Source organism: Carassius auratus, chromosome 7, assembly GCF_003368295.1.
Source record: "Carassius auratus strain Wakin chromosome 7, ASM336829v1, whole genome shotgun sequence".
In the NCBI taxonomy this organism is placed as follows: Eukaryota; Metazoa; Chordata; class Actinopteri; order Cypriniformes; family Cyprinidae; genus Carassius; species Carassius auratus.
This window is the reverse complement of record NC_039249.1, coordinates 1,440,928-1,458,323: the sequence shown is the minus strand read 5'-3', so window position 1 is coordinate 1,458,323 and position 17,396 is coordinate 1,440,928. Positions and strand designations below refer to the sequence as shown.

General features: G+C 38.8%; 1 protein-coding gene across 2 annotated transcripts in view; it reads right to left on the bottom strand.

The window, feature by feature from the left end:
- Positions 1–4,872: 4,872 nt before the first annotated feature.
- The window catches only part of LOC113105418 (basement membrane-specific heparan sulfate proteoglycan core protein-like), a 130,342-nt gene continuing 117,818 nt past the window's right edge, over positions 4,873–17,396 (bottom strand). Inside the window, exons 6-14 of one of the 2 annotated variants that reach the window (XM_026266470.1) lie at positions 14,664–14,951; positions 11,153–11,437; positions 7,321–7,422; positions 7,083–7,163; positions 6,768–6,821; positions 6,629–6,688; positions 6,379–6,447; positions 6,191–6,241; positions 4,873–5,915 (exon numbers count right to left, since the gene is read on the bottom strand). In XM_026266470.1, the coding sequence (XP_026122255.1) occupies positions 5,908–5,915; positions 6,191–6,241; positions 6,379–6,447; positions 6,629–6,688; positions 6,768–6,821; positions 7,083–7,163; positions 7,321–7,422; positions 11,153–11,437; positions 14,664–14,951 (998 nt within the window). In that variant the 3' untranslated portion in view covers positions 4,873–5,907. The remainder of the gene's footprint in view (positions 5,916–6,190; positions 6,242–6,378; positions 6,448–6,628; positions 6,689–6,767; positions 6,822–7,082; positions 7,164–7,320; positions 7,423–11,152; positions 11,438–14,663; positions 14,952–17,396) is intronic. The other variant, XM_026266471.1, reaches the window with a different exon arrangement.

Below are 17,396 nucleotides of genomic sequence, written 5' to 3'. Positions count from 1 at the left end.
TTAAAAGTAATGGCTGTGCACTATTCATCACAGAGAAAGTATGTTATCTAAGTGTTTAACATGAGAGGGTATGCTATTGTAAACTAGCTATGTTTTAAAATATGAAACATTTATATAATAAATTATTGTTAAATATAATAAATATATATTTCCATTCATGTGTGTACATACTACATGAGTAAATGTATGTTTAATATATTTTTACACATGCAGTAACATTTCATCTTGGTCAAAGTCAAAAGTTTCATAGACAAACACTTAACCTAACAAAACACAAACAATTAGACTACATATTTTAGTATCTTTTGAGACAATTGTATATAGATATATGTTTTTGAACATATCCCATTAAACATTCACACATAAAACGGGGAAAAAAAGTTTGAGTAATAGGAGTTAGCCTGTGCAGCACTCTTGATCTACAGGTATTGATTGTTTACTATTTTTTCTTTATATTTTAGATTACGTATTTCACAGATGTGGATTGGTCTGCAGACCAGCACTACATTTCCACTGTGTCTACAGTACAGCTACAGGTTTTAAGGAGAGATGATTTCAGAATAATTTAGATGTTTGTAAATGGATGCAGCATTCCACATCATGCAAAATGCCACAATCCACCAGAGCAACAGACCATGTGACTTCTGGGACCCTATCAGCCACCAGCGGCACCCTGTATAACATGCCAGACAGGGGTTGGTGCACGGCCTGTTGTTAAACAGAAATGCACAGTGTGTGGTCCCCTCATAAATAAAAAAATGATATCTATATAAATTCAGGACATTAATGCAAGCTTAATAAAATCATAAAGTGTTGGCAAAGATATTTCCAGTCCCCCCAAGGACAACAGATGGAAATCAGCTAACAGCTAAATCTGGTGCAAACCATCTCCTCACTGGTGAGATATTTTTTTTAAATTAATGAATTAATTAAATATTAAATTCCTTTATGTACACTGCTCTCATGAAGGAGCCACGATTAGTAAAACCTCCAGGTCAGTTTTGGATGGTTTTGGATTTGGTTTTGTGTAAGAGTATCTGTAATTAACAGAAGAAGACCAGGAGAAGACCCTGTTTATGTTTGTTATGTTTAACATGTTTGTGTTAAATTAATTCAATTTGATTCTATTTTTAAATCTTGATTTTGGTTTAGTTTTTTTTCTTTGGTTTTTGGGTTTATTTATTTACTTATTTATTTGAAGCACAGCTAGTGTAAGATGTTTTTTTTAATTATTATTATTTTTTCAGTCTGTAGAATTGTTTTGCCTGTTCTAAAAAAAATGAAATGGTTCCATAAAAATGGTCAGTTATGAAACAGTTAAATAAAATAGATGAAAAAAAAAATAGCTTTTTCAGTGAAATCAAATGTTCAAACACCCAACCTTTGTTTTATTATTATTATTATGTATTTCTTTGAGTTCAGTAATATCATTAATTGAAACACCAAGCCCGGAGGTCAAAAGAACTGCCTGTAGAGAGAAACAGGTTTGCGTCAAGCCACACATCTGGAGAAGAGTTCAGAAGAAAATATTCACTGGAGGCTCACAGACGCATGTAGCCTCCATTATCCATAAGGGAATATGCTTGGAACAGCTAGGACTCTTCCTTAAGCTGGCCTCCTGGCTTAGTTATACTGGTAAACTTCTGATGGACATTCTAGTTGAGCTCCATGATCATATATGCAGATGGAAGAAACTTACAAAAGAACAAACATCACTACAACGCTCCACCAATCCAGTCTTTATGCTGGTGTGGCCAATCTCAATCCTCTCCTCAGTGAAGACACATGAAGACACACCTGGAATTTGCAAACAAGCACCTATCTATTAATGCTATTATTGACTCCTAACCCTAAGGCTGTGGGTATGAGTCTTGGGCTGGCAATACCACGACTGAGGTGCCCTTGAGCAAGGCCTTAAAAGGCTGCCCACTGCTCCGGGTGTGTGTTCACTGCTGTGTGTGTGTGTGCGCACTTTGGATGAGTTACATTTACATTACATTTAGTCATTTAGCAGACGCTTTTATCCAAAGCGACTTACAAAAGAGGACAATGGAAGTAATCAAAATAACAAAAGACCAATGAAATATAAGTGCTATAATAAGTTCTCAGTTAGCTTAAATGCAGTACATGTAGCAAGGGCTCTTAAATATTATAATAAAATACAAATAAAACAGATAGAATAGAAAAAGAATAGAGCAAGCTAGTGTTAGAGGTCTTTTTTATAATTGTATAATAAATGAAAAGAAAACAGAATACAAAAAGATTAGGAAGGTAGTTAGATTTTTTAAGAATATGATAGAATAGTGAGTGTTAAAGTTAGAGCATCAAATAAAGATGGAAGAGATGTGATTTAAGCCGATTCTTGAAGATGGCAAAGGACTCAGCTGCTCTGATTGAGTTGGGGAGGTCATTCCACCAGGAGGAACATTTAATTTAAAAGTCTGTAAAAGTGACTTTGTGCTTCTTTGGGATGAACAATCAAGCAAGGGTTAAATGCGGGTCACTATACTTGGCATTATGTCATGTCACTTTTTTTTGTTTGCAATCTAATGGAGAAAGATAAGGTCTTGTACCCCAGAACCTGTGTCCAGATGGGGGAGAGGAGGTGCTACAGGGGCACAGTCATCAAGGCATTGAGAGGATGACTTAGCTAGTGCATTCAAGGTGTTACTGGCCAGGAATGTACAAAGTAGTTAAAAAGTGGTGTGAGGAATGTGAACGTTGCACTGGCTAAACCAGTGCATCCTCTTGTGAAGGACATCTGGTTGCTGCAAGACCAAATCAAATTCTAGCGATCGATTTTACTCTCCTAGAGTGTTCAAGGGATGGTAAGGAGCAACTTTTAATAATGAGTTTTAATAAGTTTTTACGCAGGCAGTTCCAACTTATGACCAGAGAGAGCGTCCATGGGTAAAAAGGATACATCATACTATGTTGAAACCTGTGCCTGATGTTTTGTCTCTGTATGCTTCTCCATGTGTGGACCCTGAGTCTTTGGGGTTGTGAATGTTGGTAGTGAGGAAATGGAGGAGGGACAATGGATTTGTATCCTATCACCAGACGAGACCCCACCTGCTACTGTCCTAGTTCCAGTTGTTCCCCCCGGTCACACAGAATCGGTGGTTGGCCTGCTGTATCCTGATGGCTGGCAGGAGATTGTAGGGCAGGTGGCTGATAGGTTTGCAGGCACTAAAGCATCAGACAGTGGACTGATCTGTCTACGCACGTCAGCAAGAGAAACTGCAGGGAGACATGTCACTTGCCTAGAGCTGTGAGAAGTAGTGCAAAAGGGGGCAGTGACTTCTTTCCAAGTCAAAATGCAGGGGTGACAGTTGTTTTTAGATGTATTGTAGCTCTCATGACATTCAGTAGAGCAGAATAACTTTTAACTGTGACCCTAAACGGTTCTAATAACATAAATCCGCTTCTTTCCAGAGCATTAACCGAGCTGAATATGAGCCGGATGGACAGCACTGACTCTGATCTGAAGGAAACAGCTAAAGTTAAAAGCTACATAGAAAGTCACTTTCCAGTTTTCAAGGGACACTGTCAGCAGATGAGGACACCTTAAAGCAGGTTTTCTAACTTGATTAATTAACACAACTTACTTGCTTACGCGGTTTCAGCATTTTTTTTTCTTTTCTGGTGAACCAAATCAGCCTGGAACCATGAAGGATTAATTCATGGTTTCCTCATCAGGATCTGATCTGCATGGCTCATATCTGGTAAATGATGCTAAAGACACAAATATTTCTGTTTCCTGAGCTGAAGGACATTACTGTAATGGTGAACTGTCCAACATATGGTGGTAATTTTGTTCATAACAATAACTGCATAATCAACATGCACCCTCAAAAAAAAAATAATAAAAAATAAACAAACCCAATGCCAACAAATAAACCTTCTCTACAGTTAAAGCAAATATGCTCACTTGATGCTTATCTGAAATTACTTTTACCTATGGTTAAAATGGCAGTAGATTAACAATTGTGAAAAACGAATGCAATGAGAACATGTTTGTATTTTTATTTATTTAATATAAAACTACAATTTCATTAACTGCAACAAAGTTTGATAATATATGAATATAAAAAGCTGTATTTGGATATGTCAGATTTTTTTTTCTGTCTTAATGACTTGGCAAAAACACAAGTATTTATTAGTAGGGAAGTCGTGGCCTAGTTGTTAGAGAGTTTGACTCCTAACCTTAGGGTTGTGGGTTTGAATCTCGGGTCGGCAATACCATGACTTAGGTGCCCTTGAACAAGACATTGAACCCCCAACTGCTCCCCAGGCACCGCAGCATGAATTATGTCCACTGCACCGGGTGTGTGTTCACTGTGTGTGTGTGTGTGTGTGTTCACTGCTCTGTGTGTGTGCACTTTGGATGGGTGTGTTGGAAAAATTCATTGAACACTGCTTCTGTATACCTATATATGCATGTGTTTTCTTAGATTTGCTGTGTGGGTTCAGAGGGGTGACATCTGGGGGAAAACAGATGTCTGAGAATGACCTGAGAGGGTCATTGGGCCATATATTGGGGGAACAAGGCCTGAGGATGACCTGAGGGGGTCACCTAAGTCCTAAATGTGTGAGAAACCGCCCATAGAGAGTGTTCCTTGTTATGTGTGGAAAGTTACAGCTGTTCAGTCTGTATAACCTTGGAAGAGCAGAGGTATATAAGGTGGAGGACTGCCCTCTTCCTGGGTCGGTTTCACTCTGCAGGAACTCAGTGTTGCTGTATGACTGTCTGACCTTCTTTGCAAAGAATAAAAGCTTTCTTTTTAATTATACCTGAGAATGAGTCTGTCTCTTATGCTGATGAGAGTTGATTTAAATTTTGCCACGACATGGGTTAAATGCAGAGCACAAATTCTGAGTATGGGTCACCATACTTGGCTAAATGTCATGTCACTTTTTTAGTAAGATTAAAAAAAATTACACAAAAACATATATAACTCTAGATAATACAGTGAATATACACCTCTAAAGAATTTTAACAATGCATGTGCATAAGCAGTTCACTCAGATTAATTTCTTAAAGGGGTCATCGGATGCCTATTTTCCACAAGTTGATATGATTCTTTAGGGTCTTAATGAAAAGTCTTTAACATACTTTAGTTAAAATTTCTCAGTGGTAGTGTTAACACCCTTTTTATGTGTCAAAATCAGTTCTGCAGAAATCAAGCCATTTGTAAAAATGTTTAAATGTTAATGAGCTTTGCTGACCCCGCCCCTCTCTACTGTGGGGTGAGAAACCCTGCTCTGAGAGACTGTTTACTAGCCGCAGAACTTGCTAACTAGCACGTTATTAGGAACAGCAATTGCATAGATTTAGAAAAAATCTTTTCCTCACTTCTTGTGTAGGTGAAGCTGGATCATGAATGATTTACGTGAACATAAACGCATTTCGTTTGTTTGGGGCGCATTCCCTTCAGAAACAAACAGAATCCAATGCATCTTCAACGGCTCAAATATCGGGAGTAAATAAAGACTTCTATGTTCATTATTACATCCAACAACAGAACACTTCAATCGCTTAAGAGACATTCTTGTCGACATCTGCTCCGCCGGAAAAACAATTTTAGACTGATGACATTCAGTCAGGGCGGAGCTAAGGTAAAACACTAGTGTCAATCTACTATTGTGGGAGGGGCGTTTATCCAAGTGACATCACACAGACAATGATCTGATTTGAAAAAGGAGATATTATTTTTAGGGATTAAATTAAAACCACTGGGTGGATTTTATCATTATAGAGTAGATGTACACACACCACCAACACACATTTATGTTAAACAACATGTAAAAGTGAAATTAGAATCACATGACCCCTTAAAGCAATGCAAGCGCTACTTGTCTGATGCTGTGAATCTCTTTTAGCCGTCTTTCGTGTCTTCACTGCACTCAGGGACCTTTAACAGATAAAACAGATACAAGATGATGCATTATGATGTGAACACTGCAGATCTCTGATTCGAGCTCATTCCGACGATGATTTACAGTTTTAAGATCATAATGAACTTCACTATTAACTGAATCACTTAAAGCAGATTTATAATGTAAAAGAACCAAATACATGCCACAATCTATGACAAGTGCAAATTTTGAGGTTTCTGTCAGTAGTTCTTACAAAAGTATTGTACAATTGTAAAAAATATTGTTTTATTTATTTTTATATTTTTTTTACCCTTCTTCCTAACAGAAGCATAAGTTGCATCACCAACTCCAGCATCAGCATCTGAAGAACACAAATCATCAATAATTACATGATAAAATTTAAGATTTATATATTTCTTCAATGAGCCAGATGACTTTAGGAGTCAGTAAAAGAGATAGGTCACCCCCCAAAATTTAAATTTTCATAATTTTGCACACCTTTGCATTTCTTTACTTTTTTTATGACTTCTGAGTAAGTCACATCATTTGATTCTGCCATGGAAACATCTGAAAAAAAAAAGCAAAAAATAATAATAAATTAAAAAATAATTAATAATAATAATAATAATAATAATAATAATAATAATATATATATATATATATATATATATATATATATATATATATATATATATATATATATATATATATATATATATATATATATATATATAGTTGTTGTTTTTACCTTTATCCACATATGACCATAAGATCTCTGAATATGTGACATCTGTGGTCTCTGGATCATCTAAAACAAACATGTCAACATTAATGAATGATATTTTCAGATTATGAATGGTATGTGTTAAGAAGGTTTAAAACTCAACCTTTGTGTCTCTTCTTTACTTCAGTCACGTCGTCATAAACATGATCAGGATCTGCTGGACAGCGAACAAACATTTGAGGATAAAAGATGAAAAGCAAAGCAGTCTTGAAGGGAAAAAACAATTATGAAGCATAACGGGATGGTTCAAAAATATACTTTGGAGAATTCTGGGGTCCAAACTGAACCCAACTAATTTATTTATTTATTTTTTTGGTTTCACAGAGGTCAAAATCATGTAGATTGGAATTGACATGGGTAATTATTTGTGTGTGAATGTGTGAACTATGACTTTAAATGATTAGTTAGTGAGGCTGACCAGACTGTAGAGGAAAGTTTTCTGGTTGAGATTCTGCAGATTGATTTGGGACTGATGTCTGGTTAATGTTACTCTGCTGATCTAGAATAGAAACAAAGAGCATTATGGTCACTCAAGAGTATCTGCAGTGATTACACTGACTCTTTCTGCTGATATTTTGATCTTTTCATGAGCCTTTATTCATAAACTGTATCTTTCATGTGTTTCTGTTCACTTGTATTAATCATGTCATGAACACCTTTGTTCTTCTTGTATCTCCACAGCAGCAGCAGAGAGATGAAGATCAGCAAGAAAACACTCGATCCCACAACCACAGCAGTGACCAGAAGAGAAGATGAAGCTGTGAGACAGAAGAACATACACATACAGATCTGATTGTAAGTCACATATGATACTATTTCATAAAACCTAATATTTCAAGGCTTCTGACTTCACACACTTTGCTCCTGGTGGTTATGACATTCATTTGAACAAAGATATCATTTATAATCTAGAACATTCTATTATAAACCTTATTTGCCTCAAAAGGAGGCATTTTAAAGCCACACACACACAAAAAAAATAGTTAATCAGTGCTTATAAGCATTTATCACATTATTTACACATGTAACGATCGGGAAACAGGAGACAAGAGATCCAAGAGCAGTGTGTGTTTAATGGGTAATCCAAAAATCAGAATCAAAACAAGCAGGGGGTCATAACCAAAAAGTCAGTCCAGAAACAAACAAACAGAAAACAAAAAAACTCGAAACACAAGGAACGCGAGGAAACCAGGTGATGGAAAATAAGGACTCCATGAAACAGAGAGAAAACAGACCGGTTAAAATAGACAGGATAATGACGATGAAAGTGAAGACACCTGAGTGCAATTAACAGGTGTTCAATTACCGTGATGAAGGGACAAGGCTTTGTGGGAAATGTAGTGCTTGCAGTGAGGTGCCTATGGGGAAGTGAGACCACTAGTGGACACCCAGGGAAACACAGACCAGACACAGTGACATTACCCCCTCCTCTACGGAGCAGCTACCAGATGCTCCACCCGAACACAAGAATAACCCAAGGAACAAAGAGACCAGGAGGGAGGTGGACCGGCGGAGGACCAGGGGGAGGGACGGAGGGCCAGGCAACAGAGGGAAACAGAGACAGGAAGTGCAAAAAACAAAAACAAGGAGACCAGGAGAGAACAGAAAGTTAAGGGCCCAGGGCCGAGCCGACAGGGCAAGTATCCTGGGTGGAACAAGTGGAACTGGAGCTGTGCGGTCGAGACAGAAGCCCACCAGGGCAGCGCAGAAGACCACCACATCCATGCGGTCGAGACAGAAGCCCACCAGGGCGCAACAGAAGACCACCACATCCGTGCGGTCGAGACAGAAGCCCACCAGGGCTGCACAGAAGACCACCACAGCCATGCGGTCGAGACAGAAGCCCACCAGGGCGCCACAGAAGACCACCACAGCCTTGCGGTCGGGACAGAAGCCCACCAGGGTGTTGAGAAGACCACCACAGCCGTGCGGTCGAGACATAAGCCCACCAGGGCGGTGCAGAAGACCACCACAGCCGTGTGGTCGAGACAGAAGACCACCAGGGTGGCGCAGAAGACCACCACAGCCATGCGGTCGAGACAGAAGCCCACTAGGGTGGCGCAGAAGACCACCACAGCCATGCGGTCAGGACAGGAGCCCACCAGGGTGGCGCCGAAGACCACCACAGTAGGATCAATGACACAGGAGAGCAAGTCTGGTTAGGCAAGTCTGAAACAGAGAACATGAACAGGTTAAGGGTGGCCTCCGTGGCCATGACAGGATAAGTCGAGCAATCAATGCTGATAGTTCAGCAGAGATGTGGAGAGGCTCTGGTAGTTCAACAGAGACATGGAGAGGCTCTGATAGTTCCGCAGAGACGTGACGAGGCTCTGATAGTTCAGCAGAGATGTGGAGATGCTCTGGTAGTTCAGCAGAGACGTGGAGAGGCTCTGGTAGTTCAGCAGAGACGTAGAGAAACTCTGGTAGATCCGTGGTGTTTTGACTGGATTTAGGAAGATCAACAGTGACTTGACTCTGCTCATGAAGATCATTGGTGACCTGACTTTGCTCATGAAGATCATTGGTGACTTGCATTTGCTCATAAAGATCAATGGTGACTTGCATTTGCTCATGAAGATCAATGGTGACTTGCCTTTGCCCATGAAGATAGTCGGTGACTTGACTTTGCCCATGAAGAACACTGGTGACTTGACTTGACTCCTGAGGTCTAACTGTGGTAGTGCTCAACTCATGAGTGTTAATGGTGACTTGACCCGACTCTGGAGTGTTAACGGTGACCTGACCCAACTCTGGAGTGTTAACCGTGACCTGACCCAACTCTGGAGGGTCAACGGGAACCTGACCAGACATTGGAGGGTCAACGGGAACCTGACCCAACTCTGGAGGGTCAACGGGAACCTGACCCAACTCTGGAGGGTCAACGGAAACCTGACCGGACTCTGGAGGGTCAACGGAAACCTGACCGGACTCTGGAGGGTCAACAAGAACGTGACTCGACTCTGGAGGGTCACCGAGAATGTGACTCGACTCTGGAGGGTAACTGAGAACGTGACTCGACTCTGGAGGGTAACCGAGAACGTGACTCGAATCTGGAGGGTAACCGAGAACGTGACTCGACTCTGGAGGGTCACCTGTGGCTGTCGTCTTGTGCAGAGGCTCTGGGCCAGTGGCCATCTTATGCAGTGGCACTGGGCCGGCGGCCAACTTGTGCTGTGGCGCTTGGCTGGTGGCCATCTTGCGCAGTGGCACTGGGCTGGCGGCCATCTTGCGCCGTGGCGCTGGGCTGGTGACCACCTTGTGCTGTGGCACTGGGCTGGCGGCCATATTGTGCTGTGGTGCTGGGCTGGCGGCCATATTGTGCAGTGGTGCTGGGCTGGCAGTCCTCCTGTCTGTAGACCACGGTCTAGAGTCAGCCATCCCACCGGGAGAGACAGGTGTGACTGGGATATCCCACTGAGACCGATATTGCAGGTATAGTATGAACCCCCAAAAATCAAAGGCCTCCAGCTCATTTTACGCTCCGGCACGGGGTTGTGTAAACAGATGTTTAAAAAAGTCTTTCAAGGCCACATCTTTATATCCCAACCCCAACGCCAAGGTCCAGAACTCTTGTGCCACACCACCCCCCTCATTCCCCCTTTGACGGAAGGTGGTTAATTTAATGAATCTTTTACTCTGCTCCTCCATACTGGCTGGGGAATGGAGACAAAATCCCACACCACTGGATCTGATCTGATGGAGTCCTTCTGTAATGATCGGGAAACAGGAGACGAGAGATCCAAGAGCAGTGTGTGTTTAATGGGTAATCCAAACATCTGAATTAAAACAAGCAGGGGGTCATAACCAAAAATCAGTCCAGAAACAAACAAACAGGAAACAAGAAACTCGAAACACAAGGAACGTGAGGAAACCAGGTGATGGAAAATAAGGAATCCATGAAACAGACCGGTTAAAATAGACAGGATAATGACGATGAAAGTGAAGACACCTGAGTGCAGTTAACAGGTGTGCAATTACCGTGATGAAGGGACAAGGCTTTGTGGGAAATGTAGTGCTTGCAGTGAGGTGCCTATGGGGAAGTGAGACCACTAGTGGATACCCAGGGAAACACAGACCAGACACCGTGACAACTCACCATTAACAGACAGATGTATTCTGTTACTGTCCTGTGATGAGCTTGGTCTCTCTATCTGTCCTCTACACCAGTATCTATCTTATTAAATTCCTAACAAAATACATACATTATTAGGAATTTACCACGTCCGGCTCAATTTGAGATTATTATTTAATTATTATTTTTTTAATCTACATTTGAGTCTTATTTCATGCAAAGTGATAATATAATTGCAAAGTGAACGTTTTTTATGCTGTTATTTGATGTTAAGTTTTTAATCAGTAAAAGTGTCACAATGTATTTCTAATACAGGAATGGCAAATTAGCATGTTACCTTTTACCTTTTACATTTAATTCAGTTGTACACACCATTTAAGGGACATAATAATAATAATTAATAATATTAATCTTACCTGTCACAATGAGTGAAACAGCAGAGGTTGACTGTGATGAGACTGATCTTATCTGTCCTCTACACCAGTACTGACCCTGATCAGATGTAATTACTCCTCTGATAGTGAGAGTGTCTCTGTTTACAGTGTAACGATCAGACGTCTGTAACATTACACTGTCTGTGTCTTTATACCACTCATATCTCCAGTTACTGTGATTAGACTCAATCACACACTTCAGATTGACTGTCTCTCCAGTGAATACAGGACTGTCTGGAGTCACAGTCAGTGAAGATCTGGGGGAATCTGGGAAGATAAAAGAGATGCAATGAAACATTAACTAAACACAGTAATTGATTGTGTATTAAATATCTTATTTTATGTATAAAATTAAGAATCTACCATTAAAAATCCATATTAGTTGATCACTAAGCTGAATGTCATTTACATCTCTGGTACTTTCGGACAAAGGTATGAAAAAAAAAATACATTTTCTGAATGTTAATCTGTTTATGAAATTGATGAATAGGTGCTGTCATAAGATGTCATCATCTCATTTCAGTCGTGGAAAAAAGATCAAGTGAAGTGAAGGCTAAACAGTTTGGTTGAGTTTTGGCTTCACTTGTCTATAGTGGAAGAAAGTAGAGTAGTGTTGTCTATTTTTTTAAAGACAGTCAATGATTTTGAACAACTCATGTATGTCCATCAGGGCTGGGAAGGTTACTTTTAAAATGTATTTCACTACAGATTACAAAATACAAGCTTTAAAAAGTAATTACTCAGGTTTAGGAACTTAATCTAAATACTTTAGAATACGTTGAAATACTTTATCTTTGTAACACAAAGGAACATATTAACTTGATGTCTTGTTTTTATGCTTTCCGACATCTACCAGCCATACTGTTACGAAGGAGAGTCAGAGGCGTTCAGATCCAACTGCAGCATTTATTCAACAGAATGGTCAGACAGGCAGAAATCAGGAATGATGTCAGGTGTTAGGGATATCCAGAATCATAAACAGTAACAAGCAGAGACCGGGGCAGGCAGCAGAGAATCAGAGTCGAAATGCACAATCCAAAGGTCAGATACGGAAACACAAACACAGGAAAAACGCTTGGAAATGTAAGACGGGGCCAAACAAGACTTTGTCGTGTGGTGGTGTGAGTGTGCTGCTTATATGGGTGTGTGTGTATTAGCTGCAGGTGTGTAATCAGATGCAAGTGTGTGTGTGTGTGTGTGTGTGTGTGTGTGTGCATGCACAATCAGGCCCAGGAATGAGGCAGGATGGGAAATGGAGTTTAAATGAGTCCTGAGTAGAGTGCCCTCTACTGAAGTTCATGGGCACTCCATCTGATGATCGTCACACATACGATTTGTGTTTTCTTTGCATTTTATTTTTAAGAACATACATTTTCTGTATGTTCTTAAATAAGACACATACATAAGACACATACATATTATGTATGTGTTCATTCAGAAGCAAGGATACACAAAAGAGGAATCAATTCAGTGTAAGCGCATTGTCTAAAATGCTGCTCTCAGCGCATATTTTGAATGAGTAAGCACAAGCTCCGAATGCCCAATAATGGTTTAAAACGCTTGAATCGACAAGACTTAGAAAGAAGTGCAAACGATCAACTACTATCCGTTTCACTCCTATACGCGAGTGAACAACGCAAATCACGTTAGGAATTGTACATCACTATTCACAATAGTCCGTCAGTCATGGCGGGGATATATTTTGGAGCCCGACTGGAAAACATAATAGCCCCAGGATGTTGGGCTAGCGATTTTACGAGCCCTGCACCTCAGATCTGTCCAGTTTGCGAACAATTGGTTCCCACACTGGTTTTGTTAATCAAAAGATATTATTATTTTAAAAGATTGACTCAAAATAATCATCTGTTCATGAATTGGATCATGAACTTGCATTATTATTATCTATTCTTGAACATTTCTAATAAATAAAGACTTCAAGTTCATCTGTAAAGCACATAAAGTTATCGTTTGACTTCATAAACTTTTATTTCATGCATTATTCATATGGATCTGTGCCATTATTTGCAGGGGGGTTACGGGGGTCATGACCACCTCAAAAATCAGATCCAGCTAATATAACCCCCCCCCCCAGTATCATCACATCATTCAGATTAAAATAAATATGAAATATTCCGAATGAATACTTTTGTTTGTTTTCTTTATTAATTTAATTTGCCAGCAAGAAAGATAGTATCATATTTTAAATAATCTGTACCCAGACAGCAAGCTGTTTTGGCCCAGATCCGGCCCACATTTGGCATGCATGGATTTCATGCGGGCCAGATGTGGGCCGGATCTGGGCCGAAACAGCTTGCTGTCTGGGTAATTTACCCCCCTGCCCACCGCACCGACTACTTAGTATTACCCAACCTGCTTTCTCTACCAAGTTTGTTCACTATTTTGCGCAGTCGCTGGGATGAATGGTTGGAGAAAGCTGACGGAAAGATGAAAAGGACACTGAAAGGCTGCCAGACAACGATTTTTCATTGTTGGTCGACAACAGCCAAAAAAAAGAAAAAAAAAAAAGAAAAGAAATATCCTGACCAAAAGAGGTACCTCTATTGCTAAGTTAGCTGTTAAGTTAGCTCAGCATTTCTCAAAGTGTGGGTGAACACTGCTGGGGAATAGAGACATGACAAGTTGGGCACAACACACAGGTTTTGTGCCCATCTTTTTAATTCCTTTATTTATTGACCATACTCTCAAAACAAAACAGAGACACGTTTAAATGTTTTTGATCGTAGTATCACTTTATGGTTCCCATGGAGACGTGTCATTCATTGCTTGTCACACCGCAGCCACAATAGCACTGAATGACTGATGATCTGCTTTTATATCTTTTTTTATTCAAAATTTCACAAATTTGTTATCTATAGCAGGATATATCTGATATTCCGATTGTCAAATATGTGCAAGTGGATGTGTTTTGTTGTTCAAACACCTTTATAATGATTGCGTTAGTTGAGCTGTATGCGCAACGTACTTTAGGTATCTATCTTATTAAAATACCTAACAAAATACATACATTATTAGGAATTTACCACCTTCAGCTCAATTTGAGATTATTATTATTTAATTATTATTATTTTTTAATCTACATTTGAGTCTTATTTCATGCAAAGTGATAATATAATTGCACTTTAATTTGCTCTGTTTGAAAGTTTTTTATGCTGTTATTTGATGTTAAGTTTTTAATCAGTAAAAGTGTCACAATGTATTTCTAATACAGGAATGGCAAATTAGCATGTTACCTTTTACCTTTTACATTTATTTCAGTAATTCAACTCAAATTGTGAAACTCATGTATTAAATAAATTAAATGCACACAGACAGAAGTAGTTTAAGTCTTTGGCTCTTTTAATTGTGATGATTTTGGCTCACATTTAACAAAAAACCACCAATTCACTGTATGTATTTTTCTATGTGTTTATAAACTGTTTTCCCTAAACATTAGTTGGAAACACCATTTAGAAGACAATGATATTAATCTTACCTGTCACAGTGAGAGAAACAGCAGATCTTGATTGTGATGAGTTTGGTCTCTGATCTCTCTGTCCTCTACACCAGTACTGACCCTGATCAGATGTAATTACTCCTCTGATAGTGAGAGTGTCTCTGTTTACAGTGTAACCATCAGACGTCTGTAACATTACACTGTCTGTGTCTTTATACCACTCATATCTCCAGTCACTGTAAATCCCAATCACACAGGTCAGATTGACTGTCTCTCCAGTGAATACAGGACTGTCTGGAGTCACAGTCAGTGAAGATCTGGGGGAATCTGGGAAGATAAAAGAGATGCAATGAAGCATTAACTAAACACAGTAATTGATTGTGTATTAAATATCTTATTTTATGTATAAAATTAAGAATCTACCATTAAAATCCCATATTAGTTGATCACTAAGCTGAATGTCATTTACATAAAACTATGGTACTTTCGGACTAAGGCATGAAAAAAATACATTTTCTGAATGTTAATCTGTTTATGAAATTAATGAACAGGTGCTGTCATAAGTCACATTAATTGTTTTGTTAAGATTTTAAAGGGTTAATGAAATAGTAAATCAAATTTGTGTCTTGTTTAAACAAATAAGAGTTTAATCTACAATACAAAATCTTGTCATCATCTCATTCAGTCGTGGAAAAAAGATCAAGTGAAGTGAAGGCTAAACAGTTTGGTTGAGTTTTGGCTTCACTTGGCTATAGTGGAAGAAAGTAGAGAAGTGTTGTCTATTTTTTTTTAAAACAGTCAATGATTTTGAACAACTCATGTCTGTCTGTCAGTGCTGGGAAGGTAACTTTTAAAATGTATTTCACTACAGATTACAAAATGCAAGCTATACAAAGTAATCAGTAATGTATTTCGTTAGATTACTCAGGTTTAGGAACTTAATCTAAATACTTTAGAATACGTTGAAATACTTAATCTTTGTAACACAAATGAACATATTAACTTGATGTCTTGTTTTTATGCTTTCCGGCATCTTCCAGCCATACTGTTACGAAGGAGAGTCAGAGGCGTTCGGATCCAATTGCAGCATTTATTCAACAGAATGGTCAGACAGGCAGAAATCAGGAAAGGCATCAGGTGTGTCAGGGATATCCAGAATCATAAACAGTAACGAGCAGAGATCGGGGCAGGCAGCAGAGAATCAGAGTCAAAATACACAATCCAAAGGTCAGATACGGAAACACAAACACAGGGAAAACACTCGGAAATGTAAGACCGGGCTAAACAAGACTTTGTCTTGTGTTGTGTGGTGTGCTGCTTATATGGGTGTGTGTGTATTAGCTGCAGGTGTGTAATCAGATGCAGGTGTGTGTGTGTGTGTGTGTGTGTGTGCACAATCAGTCCCAGGAATGAGGCAGGATGGGAAATGGAGTTTAAATGAGTCCTGAGTAGAGTGCCCTCTACTGAAGTTCATGGGCACTCCATCTGATGATCGTCACACATACGATTTGTGCTTTCTCTGCATTTTATTTTTAAAAACATAAATTTTCAACAGAATTTCTATGAAAAGCAAAAAATGTTTTGTCATTTAAATCTTCCAATCAATATAAATTAGATTTGAATACAATTACTGGGATTCTGTTCTGTTTGATGCTGCATTCCAAGCTTCAAAACTAATCCAGACACACCAAACACATAATAAAAGTAGCCAAAACAACTGGCTCAGTTGTTCAAGTTACACAATAGATTTATTTAACGAATGGACCAAACTTTTAGTGAAAAAGAGCCGCAAAAGAATCGCTGAGTCAAAATGGACAGGGCTCATTTCCCACGGCCACAAGCAATGTCGTTATTAACTATGCTTTCGGGAAACACACCTCAGGGGTCACAACATTTCTAATTCCCTTGTATCCCTTCGGGCAGGCATTTTTCAGGTTTTGGGAGCCCAAAATGAATTTAACAAGCCAAAAAAAAAAAAAAAGATCAGCAAAAATTAGTAGCATATCTGGATGTAATGATTCAATTAACTTATGATGCAATACAGTTCACAATACAGATTACACCATACAATGTATTTATATATATATTTATTCATGTATTTACTAAAATGACATTTAAGACAAATTATAAATGAAAATGTGTCCTTTTATTATTAGACAATAGACAAAATGCTGCATATTTCTTTGTGAAATAAAATGTTAAATAATAAAGCTTAATAAAACCTAAATCAAAAAAAAAAAAAAAAAAATCATAAAAACTAAAAGAAATATCAAAATATAAACAAAAAATGTGTCTGTCTATTTTAAATCAGTGGAAAACGTTTAAATTACTATCCAAACAAGATGCTAAATACATGTTATTTCTATTGTATAATTAAAAAATTTAAGTAAAAACCGAATGGTCAGATTTTACCTTTGTGAATGAGACACAGGTGTCTCTCTCTGACAGGAGGTGACACTAATGGAACAGCAGGTATTTAAAGGTATCGCTTGAATCGACTAAGACTTAGAAAGAAGTGCAAATGACCAAATACGATCAGTTTCACCCCTTCAAGCAAGTGAACAACGCAAATCACGTTAGGAATTGTACATCACTATTCATGATAGTCAGTCTGTCATGGCGGGGATATATTTTGGAGCCCGACTGGAAAACACAATAGCCCCAGGACGTCGGGCTAGCGATTTTACGAGCCCTGCACCTCAGATCTGTCCAGTTTGTGAACAATTGGTTCCCACACTGGTTTTGTTAATCAAAATAAATTATTATTTTAAA